The 18,114-nt window shown below is 40.4% G+C and overlaps 1 protein-coding gene and 1 long non-coding RNA gene across 2 annotated transcripts in view; both read right to left on the bottom strand.

The window, feature by feature from the left end:
- Nucleotides 1-4,149: 4,149 nt before the first annotated feature.
- LOC131137698 (2-hydroxyacylsphingosine 1-beta-galactosyltransferase) lies at nucleotides 4,150-17,868 on the bottom strand. The gene is made up of 6 exons (XM_058085940.2): nucleotides 17,690-17,868; nucleotides 14,088-14,923; nucleotides 12,614-12,756; nucleotides 9,422-9,498; nucleotides 9,133-9,352; nucleotides 4,150-7,117 (listed from the first exon to the last, which is right to left on the bottom strand). Exons 2-6 carry the CDS (start codon nucleotides 14,919-14,921, stop codon nucleotides 6,727-6,729), a joined length of 1,665 nt encoding a protein of 554 aa, XP_057941923.2. The 5' UTR covers nucleotides 14,922-14,923; nucleotides 17,690-17,868; the 3' UTR covers nucleotides 4,150-6,726.
- Nucleotides 4,150-18,114, bottom strand: part of LOC144899813 (uncharacterized) — a 64,757-nt gene continuing 50,792 nt past the window's right edge. Inside the window, exon 2 of the long non-coding RNA XR_013628112.1 lies at nucleotides 4,150-5,103. This is a non-coding gene — a long non-coding RNA (uncharacterized LOC144899813). The remainder of the gene's footprint in view (nucleotides 5,104-18,114) is intronic.

Raw genomic sequence — 18,114 nt, forward strand, 5'->3', positions numbered from 1 at the left:
TGGAACTTTTGTCAACAGGTCCTTCAACTGTTGGTATAAGCAGAAAGCAAAGCAGAGAGAAATGGTTTGGTTGTGGAATAACACTGCCCTCTACTGGATGTAAGCTGAAGGACAATGTCTGTCTCTCGTGCGAAGCACTGCAATACTACTATTATATCTTAAAGTCCATGTTTAAATCAAAGGCAACACTTTCAATGGTTTCCAGGGGTTTTAAAAGTGTGATACAGTGAGTCTTCCCCTTGAGAGGATAATACAGTTCGGGCCTCCATCAGTTTATGTACTCTCCAGTCTTCCCTCCATCCATCCTTTTTTTATGACACTTATCCTCAGATAAGAGGTCGCCGGGGATGCTGGAGCCTACCCCAGCGGACTTCGGGCGGGAGGCGGGGTACACCCTGGACTGGTTGCTCTCCAGTTTTCGTATTTTGTAAAAATATATCCTTGGTTTTCATACACTGTCTCATTGTTTTTTTTACTCACTCACTCACCAAATGTACAGTCGGTTTGCATCAACAATAGGTTTCCGTGGATTTGTCATTTATAATTTTGCATTGTTTTATAATTATTTTATTTATTATTAAATGGAAAGGAAAACATGTTTTCGATACTTTTTGGGATGTGTGGAGCAGTGGCGTCATTAGGCCTATTTTAGGGGGTCTTAAATGTTCTTAAGCCCCCCTAAATAATTTTACATTTTTTACAATTTTTTAGTGATTTTTTTTTTTACAAAAAAAATCTCTGACAAATTTTATATAATAGGGCAAAAGCAGGCTAATACTAGCCTACTAATAATCAGAAGAAAGATAATGATCACAGTAATAATAATAGGCTAATTAATAATATAATAATGATTGATCACTGTCCACTGGACAGAATGGTTGTAGACTGTGTACACTTGTGTAAATTTAATGGTGGCCTAAAACAATTATCTCTACTAAATCTGTCCAAAAGTGGGAAAATTATATCCCAGTTCTTGTTCATTATTTGTTTTTTGGATTTTTTAAAATATTTTTGAATGTCAACAACATTCATTCATATATTGTGCATCTCCAGGGGGCTAAGCACCCCCTGTCCTCAGAACCTAGTGACGCCCCTGGTGTGGAGTGCACCCTATCACAGTTTTTCAAACATAAATTAATAAATCATTCATTCTTTTTCTACCGCTTATCCTCACTAGGGTCGCGGGGGTGCTGGAGCCTATCCCACCTGTCTTCGGGCGAGAGGTGGGGTACACCCTGGACTGGTCACCAGCCAATTACAGTTAATAAATCATGTTGTTTTGTTGTTGAATACGGCCTGGTCGTAAAACATGCATATTTAAGCAAATTATATGAATTCTTTTGCCTAATTTAAGCATTTTCAAGCATAAAAATAGCTAACTGAACGAAATAAATGAACTATAATACATGTAAAAGGCAGGAGACACATGGTAATTGTGAATATAGAATTCTTCATTGGTCAGTCGGTGTCAGTTTGGTGAGACAAGCATCATACTTGACTGCTGCATCAACAGGCATTTATTCCACGTCTAAATTATCTCACAACAGGCACAATAACAATAACTATGTTGCAGCCATAACCCACGGCATACTAAAACTCAACTCTGGACTCCCAATGTCACTTCCTGTCCTCCACACATCTGTTTTCCCAACACTAAAGTCTCTGATTATATTTATGTATATGACTATACGGTGTAATTTCATCTCCCTTTTAAATGATGTCCCATTTGTGTGTAGCAGGGTTGTCCAAAGCGCAGCCTGGGGCCAACAAAACGTTACAAAGCACAAATTGAGAGGTGAGTCAACTAATTGTTAACACAAATTTAACTTAGTCAGACCTTTTGCACACATTCCCACCCCATGCGTTTTGGAACACACTCTTCAAATGTATGTGCAAAAGGTAGTTACACACCCAGTTGGCAAACATTGGGACATCAAACATCAGTGGGATACAGGCTCAAAAGGACAGCCCATCTTTCACAAAAGGAGAGAAAACAGAACAGAGGGGAATAAATAAAGTGCAACATTGTAGAGGTGAAGTTGTATTGGGGTTAGTCTTGATCTGGGTGAAATGCTACTTAGAAAACAGGAAGTGATATGTGAAGCTAGGGGAATAAACAATTAAGAGCGTAAATGTATAATGTTGCAACATATCCGTGGATTAATGACAGCTGTAAAGTCACAAGCTAATGTCCTAAAGCTAGAATTATTTGCAAATGATACTACTGCATTTTTTTTGGAGAAAGCACAAGAGCTGATAAACAAGTCACATATAACTGGACTGAAAAGACGGTTAGATAAAAACCAGTATCCCTGAGCCCAAGTAACTATGTTATACTGCCTTATCATTTTCCAATGTATTTAAAATGTGCAAAGAGTATATTTAAAACACAGGGTGTCTACAAATGTATTATATTGTTGACAAAGACACAATATGGCAGCAAGATATCCCTGTATCCCAGTATCCCTGAGCCCAAGTAACTATGTTATACTGCCTTATCATCACAGATGAACGCCCTCCTTCTCCATTGGATGGGGGTGTGCATTCACAGTACTCATATCCCAACATTCTTCTGTCGAGCCTTGAAAAAAATGTCAACATTGGGGTGCAAAGTGGGCAGAAGTGTAAGTATTATTATAGAGATATTTCTAAATACAGCAGAACCTTGGTTAACATCACAAATCGTATCTGGAATGTCGAGCTCTGACCAAAACTTTAACCCAATAAATTTTTTCCATGATGGCTCCAGCATACCTTACCTTATCAAAATGTTGGCATTTGCAACTTTCTTTGGCTCCATTTTTGGTTATTTTGCAGCAGTGATCAAAGGGAACACTTGAGGTGAGAAACACTACTGAATTCAAGAAATAACTCATGGCAAAACAAGAAGGTGTTGATCTTATTGCCACATTGTGTCCTTATAAACAATCACAACAACTATAATTGTAAAACTATAACAGCAGTAATTGGATTTACATTAATTCTTATGGAAACAATTCCATCCATCTGTTTTCTATGCCGCTTATCCTCACTAGGGTCGCGGGTATGCTGGAGCCATCATGGAAAAAATTTATTGGGTTAAAGTTTTGGTCAGAGCTCGACATTCCAGATACGATTTGTGATGTTAACCAAGGTTCTGCTGTATTTAGAAATAACTCTATAATAATACTTACACCCCAATGTTGACATTTTTTTCAAGGCTGGACAGAAGAATGTTGGGATATGAGTAGTGTGAATGCACACCCCCATCCAATGGAGAAGGAGGCCGTTCATCCGTTCATTCGTTCATCCGTCGTCTGCCATTAGGCAGACTTAGTGCAACCCACAGATGCTCACTGCGAAGGTGTTATGAAGGATGGGCGCTGCGCTTTTCGGGCTATCTGATTTCTCCTCATTCGTCAACCCAGGCCTTCCCCACCTGCTTGCTGTCTCAGCAAATACATTGCTCCGGCAGTGACCACAAAGGAAAACAGTTTGAAGAGTGTAAATTAAACATAGCTGCAGATGCTGGCGAGTGTGAGAGAAAGAGGTCCGCAGGCCCTTCCAACAGGCAGTGTGAATAATTAACACAGGCTCAGTGAGAGAAGGCTGGGTACCAAGGTGGGTGTTATGTTACCCCAGCTTCACTCAGCGTAGGCATTCAGCATTAGATAACCCTATCTGTGTGCTGCTGGCTACTTTAAATGATTATACCATCTGATACCTAAATAGCCTCTTGTAGTGTGGTAACAATTCCAGGCAAAAACATGACTCTTCCTCTATCAAAACTGAGATATCACTGTCAAACATGTGCACAAACATTTGCTCCATAAGTGCAGGTACAGTTGGTGAAATATAGTGCTACATTTAGTGTGTCCTGATTATTTTTTTATGACTGTGTAAGGTAACTCCTAAACCACTGCACACAAACGAATGAAAATTGGTCAAAACATGCACCCTTGGTCTATGTACAGTGTCCTTGGGTTCCTTGAAAGTAAACACATTATTATTATTATTGTTGCTATTGTATATCATTGATGATTTGTCTAATGATGATAAAAAGTTTAGGATATCTGGTCTTCCAAAGTACTTTGAGCCCAACCCATAGTGAATGCCACAAATGGGATAGTCCCATTTCCATGACTTTATAAATAAAGCAAGCTTCTGTGATTCATGCAAAGAAAAGAGATTTATTTAACATTAGTATATTGTTTACACTGTTGTATTTACAACATATGACAAGAAAAACAGGTTGAAATCGAGGCGAAACATTTTAAAATCAAAAATATAGCATGAAATGTTGAAGAGCCTACACTGTGGAATTCACACATTATTCAGTAGATCTCCACTTTTCGTGGGGGTCACTTTAATAAGCAAATGACTATAAATATGCACCTTCAAAAATACACTTTTCTGTCCCTCCACACCCCGTTCATAGCTCGTGAAGCACCTGAAGCCCCCCCCCCCCCAAGCCTGACAGATGAACACGTGACTGATGAGAATGATAAGGATTCAAGTATCAGGACTGGGTCTGACTATTCAGGTGTCATTGCAGCTCACGGGGGAAAGGATGACAAAGTTTTTTCATGAATATACAGTACTGTACAATAGTTTGTTGGATGGATTATGAAAAAAAAATGCAGTGTGATGAGTAGAAAAGACGATTTTTGGGATGTGCTCGTGCAGGACATGCAGGAAAAGTGAGTACACTCCTCATGTTTCAGCAAGCATTTTTTACAGAATATTTTCTCAAGGGACAATACTGTAGGACTTAAATGTGGACATAGATTAGAGTAGTCAGTGTACAGCTTGTATGGCAGTGTTGATTTACTAAAATCACACGAAACCATAATTGTCGACATAGCTGGCAAGTAAATAGCAGGATAATTGTGTCTTACTTACAATTATGGTGTATGAGTGCATTGGACATAATTTGGACATGTTCACTGTGAGGTGTATTAACAACTACTTACATAGTAATGGCTGTGTGTTCAGTCATTGTCAGTGGATATTATAGCATTGCAGGATATCCATCCACTTTCTGTGCCGCTTATCCTTACATGTCGCAGGTATGCTGGAGCCTATCCCAGCTGTCTTCCGGCAAGAGGCGGGGTACACCCTGGACTGGTCGCCAGCCAATCACAGGGCACATATAGACAAACAACCATTCACACTCACATTCATACCTATGGACAATTTGGATTCGCCAATTAACCTAGCATGTTTTTGGAATGTGGGAGGAAAAGTGTGATGATATACTATAATAAAACTGGTTGCGGAAATGTGAGGCGTGTACTCACAGTTACATTGTATGATGCTTCTGTACAATTAGTAAAGTATCTTTCGGTGATTTTATGTGCAACATTTGCAAAATAGAAAGCTGACTAAAGTGCAAAAACAGTTAATGAAAATGCTGAAATTTCAGTTTACTTGAAGTGAAATGTCCAGTGACAAACTGCTTTTAAGGTACTCCACCCACTTGTCCTGTATGTTGTTGTTGCCGTGGTCAGATCTAGGGACAAGAACTTTATACCACCACTACTACTACTAATTGCATCAATTAATTGATGCTTCGATGCCAGTGATTTACTAAAGTATGGTTGGAGCTCAACTTACAGTCGTCAGTTGTTAGACAGAATACTAGCAAGGAGTGATCAACTGTTGCCTCTCCTCATAGCAAGCTAGCAGTGAGCTCATTTTCGCAATTAATCAACCATCGACTCCATATGACAGAATTTTAATCATCAATGCTTAGGACCATCCCTTGTCAGAACCACAGTAGGCCTCATGCAGCCCCCTCCTGCATCTGCGTATAGAATGAATAGCAGTTTGAGAAAGAAAACCTCAACACCATGGCATTGCTTGACATAAGATGAAAAAACTACGATACTAATAGAAGCCTACAGTTTGAAAGCATAGACTTCATCCCTTCCGCAGTCGAAAAAGACTAAACACAACTCATCTTCACCTTATTTTTAACATGGAAACAGCAAGCCCACATGCACCAACTGAAGCCTACCTCATAAATACATGATTATACAGGCGGCATGAGGGATGTGACTCTCACTACATTTGCTCATCATAATAAATTAAGTGTACACTAACTTAAAGATAATTCACTACCTTGACACGAACAATATATCAGACACAAAGCAAATCGTCATACATCAGCTCTTCATGACAATGCGGATCATGGAGGGACTGTATACCCCCCATCATGCTGAGTCCATTAAATAAATTAAAATAAGATATTTTAAAAAGTTTATTATATGTATCCTGTTTGTACAGTAATAAATAAATTTAGAGTTAAGCCGATACTTGGGAAGCCTTGTAGTTAAAGGATAAGAAAAAATAAATAGTTAAAATAGTTCACAAAGTTCACGTGTCACTTCTTCATCGTCATTCCATCGTTCGGAGGTCAGGAGTAGTGGAGAGGAGAAGTGTTTCATCCTCACTGTTCCAATTTGGTGATGTGCTGACGCCATCGGTGTTTGGATTTTAAATTCACATCAATGGACACACACAGACGCGTGCGCACACACACACAAACACACACCCAGAGCGCACACAACACCTTGTTCCATACCCATATTTTGTATCATCCGTTAACCTCACTGTGAGTGGCAGTTGCCTCATTATGCAGACCTAACGACGGACTTTCCTTGGCTTTTATGAAGGCACCATGCCGACCAGAGGGCTGCACACTTAAGCAACTGCCTCCTTGTCCACCTTGGCCATTTGCAAACATTAATTCACCTTCTTCTCATTTTTTAAGGAGTTGTTGCGTTTGTGTTTACCGTTGGCCACGGAGTGGCAGTGGCCGTTGATCATGTTGCCCTCCTGCCTGGAAATACCATTTACTTGGTCACTTACTATGTTACTATGGTCACTACACTTTGCACGCAGCAATCGTCCCAGATGCCTCACGGCAAAGTTACCCATGACCAAGGCAGCTCCTATGACAAAGAACACATCCAGCAAGAAGTACTGGTAGAGGGAGATGTCGTATACAGCGGCACGCAGGTGTTCGGTGCCGTTGTGACGGAGGATGTAATTGATCCAGTAGACCACTCTTGACACAGGGTGTTCCGGCTGGTCCTTGTGGATGGTGGAGAGAAGGTGTGCTCGCTGGCGGTACCTGCGAAAGCCACAACAAAATATTACATGTTTTTACAAATACCGTCATCGCTCACCACTTCGCGGTTTCAATTTTGCGGCTTCACTCTCACGGTTTTTCCAAAATACAATCATGAATCATGCCATTCTGCCACATGCCATTGAATACAGTCTACTGCAAATGTGACATTTTTGGGCTAAAATAAGCATTTTCAAGCATATGCAAAGTAGAAGTATAATATTGGGTGAGACACGCAACGGAATTGATTGCCAGGACAGCAGGCTTTTATTCAAGGTTTGAATTATCTCACAACAGACACAACTTTTTATTGAGTTCTGGTCTCCTATAGAGGAGATACACACAATAACCTGCACAGAAAATGTTTTAGATTTAGCAGAATCTGCACCAATTCCAGCTGCATTTCCTGCCAAATTGTTTTTTTTTAATTTATTCCACCCACGGCCCGCCTTCGGGCATGCCCACTCCACTGGAATTGGTCACACGCCCAAAGTGCTTCCTAACTATGAACCACATGAGGAAGTTTTACCACGCCTTTTGAAACTGAGCATTTTGAGCCATCCAAAACTTCTTTCAGGGCTCGCTTCCAAATGCGCAAACCTCATTATCTGAATCTTTGGCAGTGTTTAACACGAGAATACAACATTTTAACTACATGTATAAGTTAGAAAAGTAGAAAAAGCATAATAGTTCTCCTTTAAACAGCTTATTTACTCTTATTTTGTGTACTATATTGGGTAATGTTAAATGTATAAGTGACTAAAAGGGTGTTAGTCTATGTCGAGAAGGTCGTAATAATGTAAAACTGCATTTAGAAGGTTGTTAAACAGGTTTTCTATGCGCTATGAAAATATTCCTTTTTGGAATAACGACTCCTTTGTGGAAATTCACTCATCAGTTAACCGTGATAGAGGTTAAAATAGCCACACATCTACAGTATGTTCTGGCTGCTCAGTACAATGTGACCCCAAGAGCTGTGTTTTTATATACATGAAAAGACTCGCCTCTCTAGCACAATCAAATAATTTCCACGATTGTCACCACGTGTGTCTATTCGGTTTCCTCCCACATTCCAAAACATGGTAGGTTAATTGGTGACTCCAAATTGTCCATAGGTATGAATGTCAATGGTTGTTTTTCTATAGGTATATAGACCTGATTGGCTGGAGACCAATAGAGGAAATTGGTATCAATTGATATCGGTATTGCATGCACCCGTGGGGCCGGTGGTTCTCTGGCGGTGGGAGCTTGGCCTTGGTGCGCGGGGCAAGGTTTACTGGGTGGTAGGAGGCAGTCCCTCTCCTTTTTTACATTCTCAGTGACAATTACACATTCACACATACACGTTCACACATATGCGCACATTTACGCACATGTATATGTACATACACACCAACAGAAATACACATATCCATATGCGCACTCACAGCGCATTGGGTACTTCTCTGCACAATCCATGATGTCTTTATGCTATTGGTAATAGATATTGATAATAGCTATATATGCTATTATTACAGGAATAATGATGTCAAGCAATGAGATTGTAATTACTGCAACTGTATCGCTGTAATTCTGTTTACTATCATGGTTCATGTCTTCATTGTTACCATTACCACTGAGAAGTTTGACTGTTTCATTTCAGTGATATCGTCTCCATTGTGACCCTTTGGAGCCATCATTGACATTTAACTGATGCAGTCCTGGTTGTCACTGTTGTTGTCATGGGAATTGTTGTTACTGCTGTTTTTGTCCCTACAAAGTTTTTTTTCTTCTTCTTTTCTTCTTTACTGTGTCCCTAACATTGTAGCTTACACTTTTCCCTGGCAGAGCAAATCTGTCTAGCATGTAAGGGCATTTAGTTCAACAATACTCTACTAATACTAATAATGGCTGGACATCTCTAGCCAGCATCCCACATATATCAACCGACAGTAACGCCACTAAAAAGGGTGAATTAAAATTCCTGGTGCTAATATAGTTTTGTGCTTTCTCCTGAAAATACTGAAAATGCCTCTCACCTGGTGTCCTTTATGACGGTGGCCAGGGCGTTGTAAAGATCATCTTCACTCATGCTCTTCCAGTGCAACATGATGCCCATACCTTTAGCGGTCACACGGATCATGGTGTCATAGTGGTCTCCAAATAGGGGCACACCCACCACCGGAACTCCATGATACAGGGCTTCAAAGATACTGTTTAGACCCCCGTGGCTCAAGAAAGCCCTTATCTTGGCATGTCCTTAAAAGAATAGGAGACATGAGTTGATTTGTTTACTGGAAAAAAACACAAGAATGGAGATGTTCTCACCTAATAGGTCATTCTGAGGCATCCATTCGACAAGCCTGGTGTTGTTGCCAAGGTTACTGGGTGGGACACCTGAAAACCTTAAAAAAAGAGGTTAACAATTAAAGTCATTTAACAAAATGATATAAGACATCATTGGTGTTAAGATATTGTACGTGTTGTTACAATATGTGTGTGACTCTAACCAATCAAATGTGCCCCTGGATGGCCCGCCCACATTGTCACCTCCTTGTTTGTGCTGTCTAGAGATTTCGATGTGTGAACGATTATCTCTCACCGTCTCTCATTTAGCAACAAAAATCCCTGTTATAGATAGCACTCATCGGTTCCACAATGTTCTCAATGAAAGCGGGGGTCAACTATTGCAATGTGTTATAATCGACAAGCACTTGGCTGTAACTTGTGGATGACAGAGGGCTTTAATACAAAGCACAAATACTATGAGGAAGTTGTTCAATATTTCCTTATGCAAAACTGTTAAGTCTTCTACAATAACTTACAGACGGCCATGTACGTGTAAAGCGTTTAATGTTCAAACAAAAGCAACAAGAGATGCAATAATCACATCCCTCCCTCAACTCTTTCATCTCACTTTCTGCAACAAAACACTAAGTCACTGTGCTGTCAATCAAAGCCGACATTGATGTGGCCCCGTTATCAATGACACGATTCATTTGGCTTGATCCCCGCCCCTTCCGCTCCCACCCCTCTTCTTTTTCAGTTTCTTGGTTCGGGAATGCTCCATACAGATTATGGAGCTTCTGATAAAGAAGTGCCAACAGTATATAAAATGGCATTGCTTAAATTCAGGATGCAAAGCTTAACATTGCAAAATCATTATTTCACCATGGTGACAAGATCCACTATATATTATACTATTCATAAATAACCAGTTAGGTGCATGTTGACTTATTGGCAATATTGGTGAGAGTCTGCATGTGTCTGCGTGTGTGTTCCTTTAACCTGTTCAAGTTTGGGTTTCCGGCTAATAAAAAACTTCATGTGAAGCATTAACAGAATGACATGATTGACACATCAACATAGTCAACTTGACCCACCTGTATTGGAATAGCATTTTGGTTGTACTGAACATGTCTGTATTCAATGATCAACTTGTACTTATTGCACTTCTTTCTCAGTGGATGTACGCCATAAAAAGACATGTATTGTTCATTCTAAGAAAAGCTACCATTTAAGTAGAATTGCACCGTTTGCACAAACTGTCACCAAGGACATAAAAAACAAAGCAATTTTCATTAAATCTGGGAATACAAATAATCAGCGGTGGGAGGGGTGAAAAAAATCATATGTTTATCATTCATTCATTTTCTACCGATTATCCTCACAAGGGTCGCGGGGGTGCTGGAGCCTATCCCAGATGTCTTCGGGCGGGAGGCGGGGTACACGCTGGACTGGTCGCTAGCCAATCACAGGGCACATACAGACAAACAACAATTCACACAAATTCATACCTATGGACAATTTGGAGTCGCCAATTAACCTAGCATGTTTTTGGAATGTGGGAAGAAACCGGAGTACCCGGAGAAAACCCATGCATGGACGAGGAGAACATGCAAATCTGTGATGAAACAAACTTCTCTCGCAACTTCAGTAATTCATTAATTTTCTACCGCTTGTCCTCACAAGGGTCATGGGGGTGCTGGAGCCTATCCCAGCTGTCTTTGAGCGACAGGCAGGGTACACTCTGGACTGGTGGCCAGCCAATCACAGGGCACATATAGACAATCAACCATTCACACTCACATTCATACCTATGGACAATTTGGAGTCGCCAATTAACCTAGCATGTTTTTTGAATGTGAAGACCCACGCATGCACGGGGAGAACATGCAAACTCCAGATCTGGGGCTGCATGACTGCTATTGGCATTGGGGAACTGTGGTTCATTGAGGACGTTTTTATATTTTATCATGGAAGAATAATGGAAAAAGACATTCTTACTTGTGTCATTGTCAATGGGTCAGTGTGATGGGTAAATGATTTCATGAAATTAAATTTGAATTCAACCTTTTCTCTGCTTGCTGACTATGCACAAACATTTACCCAAAGTTGAACCCTTTGTTATTAATTCATTTGCAGAGCACAAACCTGTATACACTCTGTGACCCAGGCTCATGCAAGCCTTTCTCACACACACACACACACATCGGGCCCCATTAGTATTTCTGTGTTAACAGAATCGCATAATTGGCCAATAAAAATTGAATTTACTGTTAAATGGGGACTATTGTGGAAACGCCGTCATCGTGAGGAGAAGGAACATTCGTGTGGGTAAGTATTTAGTTCGTGGACCGCTCAATTGTGGTGGAATCCCATTACAAACACTAAAGTGACGACATGCAGGTTCTCAGTGAAAAAAATACAAAAAGCATGTTTATTCTCAACACATCCAGCCTTCAAAATAATAACTGTATAAACAAAGTAAGCGCGTCATAAAAAATATCTTAACAACATACACAGATGGAATTGCACTGGTGAATATACCTTCTGTAATCACAAGCACAAGCATTACAATTTCTTGAAGATTTTGTACGTAATTAGCCAGGCTACGTTTGTTACGCAAAATTGTCCATTGATGTAATGTATCAGTACATGTAAGGATTTTTACTATTTACTAACCAATAAAGCACACACTATGCTAGTAAAAATAAGTGTAAAATGTAGAAAACGAAATCGTAAAAAAATTAAACAGAAAAAACAAATGGGATTGGGATGAGGCTCTTCACACTCACACACACACACACACACACACACACACATTCCGATTCACCTGATCCTTGGAGACCAAAAAGAACAAAAACATGGTATAATCGTTGAAAGTAACACCAGCTGCAAAGTAAATACTGCACAGCTTTGTGTTAGTATGACAATGATTAACTTAGTAGACTTTCCAGCATTTTTTGCTGTGATAAATGGGGGTCATTCGGTCTGTTATGGCTGAAATCAGCTGGTAAAAAAAAGTAAGAGTATAGTAAGAACAGGCAGACACATTTTTGCTTTTATCAGGAGTCACTGAAGCCAAACTTTTGTATTGTACAACACAAACATTGAGATTAATAAGTGTTTTAAACCCAATAAATGACAAATCAGGAAAATTTAAGCTTTGAATATTCATATTATGACAGTGATGTGACAGATGTGAGTGATGAGTGAGTAAGTGACAAGGTACTTTACCTCCAAATGACTTGCTGGGGTAACCTGGCAAGGGCTCCTGCTAGTTTGTGTGCAATGTCATGGGAAAGGTACTTGACCCCAGCGCCAAAGGACACGACAACAAAGCCGTGGTCTGCTGTATCATTAACCCATGCCTCAAACTCCTGTGGGAATAGGTAAAGAGTTAGGAAAGGTGAACTTTGTCTACTCTTTATTCAAATAAAATAAATTTTAGCTCATACTTTTCACCAGTTTTCAGTCAAATTGGAGAATCTGACTTTCACTCCCAAAATAGTTTGCACTTTCTATCTTTATGACTTAATGGCGTGTCAACATCATAGTTTATGGTGTTGTTTTAGTGGGAACTGACCTGACATATTTGACTTAATGAGGTGCAAGGTCATACAAATAAAGTGTCATAAACGTAAGATGTTAGCTACTGGTATGGAGACTCCCGTGTCATGAGCTTTTGGCTTTTGATAGCAAACAAAAGCAAACACTGCATTGACGGCCAGGCACGGAAATGGCTAATGCCACAGTTTTACTATCCAATATATTTTTTTACATTCATTGCATAGCAGTGATTCAAGTGCAGGATTAATGTGTCTCATAACCTTTATAGTGCTGCAGTATCAGAGAAATGTTCTTGGTGTGTGTCTGTTAATAGGGCGCAATATTCTGCTTAGCAACAAGTGGTTCAACAAAAGAGGAATTCGCACTAAGCAATTAGAAATTCAATTGTTGTATGTTGCTGCATGTGCTAGAGGTTAGCACATTTTTTCATTTTGGAAGTACAGTATCCGCTTGACTTATTGACAACTTTATATTGACTGAGCGACTCATCAATGGTTTACAGTGCATTTCAATATAAGTAGTACGTTGATCATCACACTGTATAGTGCAGGTCAGTTTTTCAGGCAGTCTCATAACACTGTATGCGATAAAAAACTAATTTAAATTGGCAGAATAGGGATCCAACAGAAGGAGGTAAATGGTCCAGCTGTGAAAGCGGCCCTGGCACGGAGCAACTGCTGGGGCACACTGGACTCTGTGTCCCAGTAGTGCAGCCCTACTGTCCCTACAAGGCAGCCACAGTGACCCCATGAACAAGTCTCAGTGTCCGCTGGCTTCTGCCAAGAACAATGGCCTCATTCTCCCTGCGCTTACATTCTAACTCCCTCACACATCAGGGGCACAATACTCCCTGTTGGCTGGAGAGGCATTCCAAAAACCTACGCGCAGGAGATACCAACGACCCGCACTGTCTTTGTCCCGAACGATGGACTAGCAGCAGTCACCAGCTCTCAGCAAGGCCCCTCCATGTCAGGGCAGTATCTACTACGTTCATTCAACCCATCCTTACGCCTACATTGTGTAGAATAATTAAAAAAATAATTTGAGAGGCTGAAATGATAACAAATGTTTCCATGTGGATAGCCCCTTAAAAGAGTAAAATACAAGAAATAACACAACACATGGCTCTCATAACACTGACCTGTGGCAGTGGGTTGGCTGGTCGGTTAAGGATGCCTCCGACGTACACCACATGTGGCAAGGTGGGCCTGGGGAACTCCAACGCTAGGTCTGTGCACAGCATCCACATCTGGCTCCCTCGCACCAGCTCAGTCATGGGCACTTGTGGCGTTATTCCATGTTTCTTCATAATACGGTCGTACTTGGGTATCACAATAAAATTGACTCCAAAGTTCTCCAAGAGATAGACGGCTGTGTTGGAGATCCTCTGGAGGAGGGTCATGCGGTCGGTTAGCAAGGAGTTGAACACGGGAACGTACGAAAGCGGGGCTGGAGCGCACACTTCCGTAGGGTACCACAAACCCGTGCTGACCACTGCATATTTCAGGCCCAGAATGTGCGCAAGCACGAAACCGCACATTTCATTGGGGTCCACCAGCAACAGGTCGAAATTAGCCTCCTTCAGACGGGCCATCACCTTTGTATTGCCTACAATAGAATAGTCACAATTCTGACTGTAGTGTTCAAGAATGTCAAAAAGCTCCAGAAATGTAAGGCGCCCTGCAAAGATGTTGCTGACTTTGGCCTGCATAAAACTTTCTGCTGTGCTGCTGTTGAAGATCCCTGGGTACCGCTGTAGTTTATAGTGAGGAGAATCAACGACATCACGACCCTCAGAGACAAGAAAATGGACCTCATGGCCGTCCTGGTGCAGAGCGACAGCTAATGTATTGAAGATGTACATGTGTGATTCAAACAGGGTGGGTGGGACCACGATGATTTTAGCAGCCCATGATGTACTTGCATGCCAGGTAAGGAGACCAAGGAGCAGGAGTAGTGATGAGGACAGAAGCATGGCTAAAATGACAAAAAAAAAGACAAAAAATTATAAGGCCAGCAGAATCACACATTTTCATTTTTTTGTGTTAGCACTGTAGCTCACAATAGTGCCTAAATTACAGCATTAAGTCTATATGACAACATTTGCTGTGCACAACTGTAATTACACAACATAATGTGGCAGATAACTGTAAATACAAAAACTGAAGTACAAGCAGGAGTATTGGTTCACTTCTTTTCGTGCAAACCACACCAAGAGGTACTGCAACCAGCAAGTTTTACTCCTTGATTCTAAATAGCACATAAGAACCGAAAAAAAACGGTGTCTAATTAGTAAAAGATGTGAATTACATAAATATCAGGGATAATAAATAAAGACAATTCATCAAGTGTGGTGTACAGATACTGTACTTCAAATAAAAACATACTGCACATGGACATTTGGTGCTGTACACATTTATTCAACAATGATTTTTTAATAAAAAGAAATATTTCCAAGATGAGGCTCACATCCCTCGGTAGTTTAAAGGTTTAATTCCAATAGTGCCATGCCACAGAGAGTGCAAAGTACAAAAGGTTTCTTTTTTGTTAACTGATCCACAAGGACACAAAAACTTCTCAGTGGGCACTGCTTGTATTCATCGACGTATTGTGTTTGGGGGTGGGAAAAGATATCTGTTCTATTACTGCTCTTTGCTGAACCAAGTCCAAATGATGGTGGCAAGATTCCGTTAGTCAGTGAGTGCTTTTGTTTTTTCAGATACTGCTTTATTAATAAACTTTCTCCTTGGTATTAAATTAATATACAAACTTGAACCATAGCCATCGTGTGTGGACAAAAAAAATTAAGCTCAAATTTAAGCCATTCCACCAAAAGGATGCCAGAGATACTATAAAATGTATTAACCAGCTAATTATGTTCAATGTTTTAGGTTAATTAAGATAAAATGCTTTATGTTTTGTAAGTGTGCAGGGGGAGTAGGAAGTATATGGCTTCAGATCAAATGTCTGAATGAGAATGTGACAGTAAAAATGTTGGCAACCACTAAACCTACAGACTAACCCTACAGATGCAGCCTGACTTTAATATGTGTAGCAAAGCCTGTTTTTTGTGTGTGTAGCAACGACCAAGTTTGAGCGCCTCTTCTGTGAAAAGTCCAGCAAACCAGTGAGGGAGATGTTTGATGGTCATAAACAGGCAGCCAGCACACATTTTACTGTCATAACATGTATAAAAAGGCAACTTTGCAGCAGCTTTAATGCTGCTCCAGCAGGAGTTCATTAACTCAGTGTTCTCCTTTGAGCGGTATGATGAAACCTCCAAGTCATTCAAGACTCTTTCATGAATGAATGAATGAGTGTGGGCCATTTTCGGTACCATGGGCGTTTCAATGTATCACGAGTGAAACTCAATGATAAGAAACCCTCATCTGTACTCCGTGCTCACATCAGAGATAAAATATTTGGGTGCATGAAGGAATGAATAAGTAAATACTTGAATTCTAAGAAATACTAAAAAAAAAATGTGGCTTTGTGAAAAATGCAAAGGTGGAGCTTATGATGATAAATAAAATGAAGGGTGAAAGCAGCACTTTCCTTTGCTGAGTCACATGCATAGCTTGTTTATAGAATCAACACGTTGTTTTCTGCACACCCTCATCCCTTCAAGCTGCATCAGCCACATCCTAACCAATGGCAGCACTTCTTGGTCGTAAGCATATATTGTAGAAATAAACAAGTGATCTGCATGTTTTCTGACATTGTTCTTTCAACGTTATGAGAGCCTTTATTTTCTCTCTCTCTCAGCTCTACTATCTCAAACATCAACACATACATGAACTGGTCCAACAAGCTCCATTTTGCTCCAATTGTAAATACCAAGTACACTAAGTAAACCGCTGTCAACTACCAACAGCAATAGCAAAACCGATGCAGAGAGCAGGTGGAGCCTTGCTCAAGTGGGGTTATGAGTCGGTCTCATGAAGTCGGTCAAATTACATTTGGGGTTTTATAATTCAAAATATGAAGAAAATGTACCATTAAATTTTTAATAAAAATGTATGCATGTGCTGTATTTTAATCGTAACTGACCCAGAATCTCATTTTTAACCTGTGTAAGGGACAATCGTTCCACAGCCTTATTAAAAAAAGCAAAGCAAAACTGTCAACAAGAATAAAACCTGTTGTTATAGTGTGAGGTACTTTTGGTAATATGCAGTTATTTGGGATATACAGTCCTCAAAACAATAACATTTCTGACAAAACTACTGTGGTTATTTCACCCAAGACAATTGCTCAATTATTATATTTGTTCAGGGTTTCAGGATGACAATGACTTTGCATTTGGCTTAAGAGAAAACTGGCAAGAACTACACGTCAGCATAACATGTTAATCTGGCTGTTTCATAATCGGACTTATAACAAATAAACATGTCAATTTAGCATCAACACTAAGAAACAAGAATTGGTAAAAACAAAACCAAACACAATAACAATACAAGTTAATTACGAGAGGTAAAGCCAGTTCTATTGGGATTTGACGCATGATATAAAAGTACCATGTTGTACAGGACCCTGAAAGCAACACGGTCACCTAGTTACACCCGTGTGTCAGGGGAGTTTCGACTGACGCTACTATGTCCTAGCATCTGAACGACAATGGGAATATACATGGCTTTAATCCTAAAGCTATTATTTTACTCTCAGTGGAGAGAAAATTAAGCAAAAAAAAAGTTGTTGAACCAGTTAGTGAGCAACACCTGTAACGCTTCTCTGGGGCCCTACCTTGAATGTTGTTCCGGGGCAGAGGAAGAAGACTCTAAATGTTTTCTTTTGTTCACGACAAGTTAATGAGCGTGGAGTTTATCGTCCAGAGGCATGTATGGTCACAAACAGCTTCCCGGCTATGGAAGACGACGACCAGAAAGAGGGAACATTCGCCTCGGCGAAGGGGTTGGAGGAAGGCGGGACTAGCAGCGGGCCCCGAGCAAGATGGAAAGACGGGGAGTGGCTGAGCACTGTCTGCGGTGCTCTATGGAGGGAAAAAAAGAACAATAATGAGGTGAGTGTGGTTTGTGTTACAGGTGACTCCATCGCTGTTGATGCTGTCAGCATTTGGGATGAGAGAGAAGGCCCTACTTATACCTATGTATTATTTGGTGGGTGAACGTAATAAAATTATGGAAAGAATTTCCATCTAATTAAAATGC

Source organism: Doryrhamphus excisus, linkage group LG9, assembly GCF_037039965.1.
Source record: "Doryrhamphus excisus strain RoL-2023G ecotype Guam linkage group LG9, RoL_Dexc_Guam_v1.1, whole genome shotgun sequence".
In the NCBI taxonomy this organism is placed as follows: Eukaryota; Metazoa; Chordata; class Actinopteri; order Syngnathiformes; family Syngnathidae; genus Doryrhamphus; species Doryrhamphus excisus.

Bases quoted from the DNA above. Each gene is read 5' to 3' on its own strand.
- LOC131137698 (XM_058085940.2), bottom strand. From the start codon at position 14,921: ATGCTTCTGTCCTCATCACTACTCCTGCTCCTTGGTCTCCTTACCTGG. The intron at 9,499-12,613 runs GTAAAGTACCTT...TCTTTTTTTAAG, and splicing joins CCCCAGCAAGTCATTTGGAG to GTTTTCAGGTGTCCCACCCA. The intron at 9,353-9,421 runs GTGAGAACATCT...TATTCTTTTAAG, and splicing joins GCCTCAGAATGACCTATTAG to GACATGCCAAGATAAGGGCT.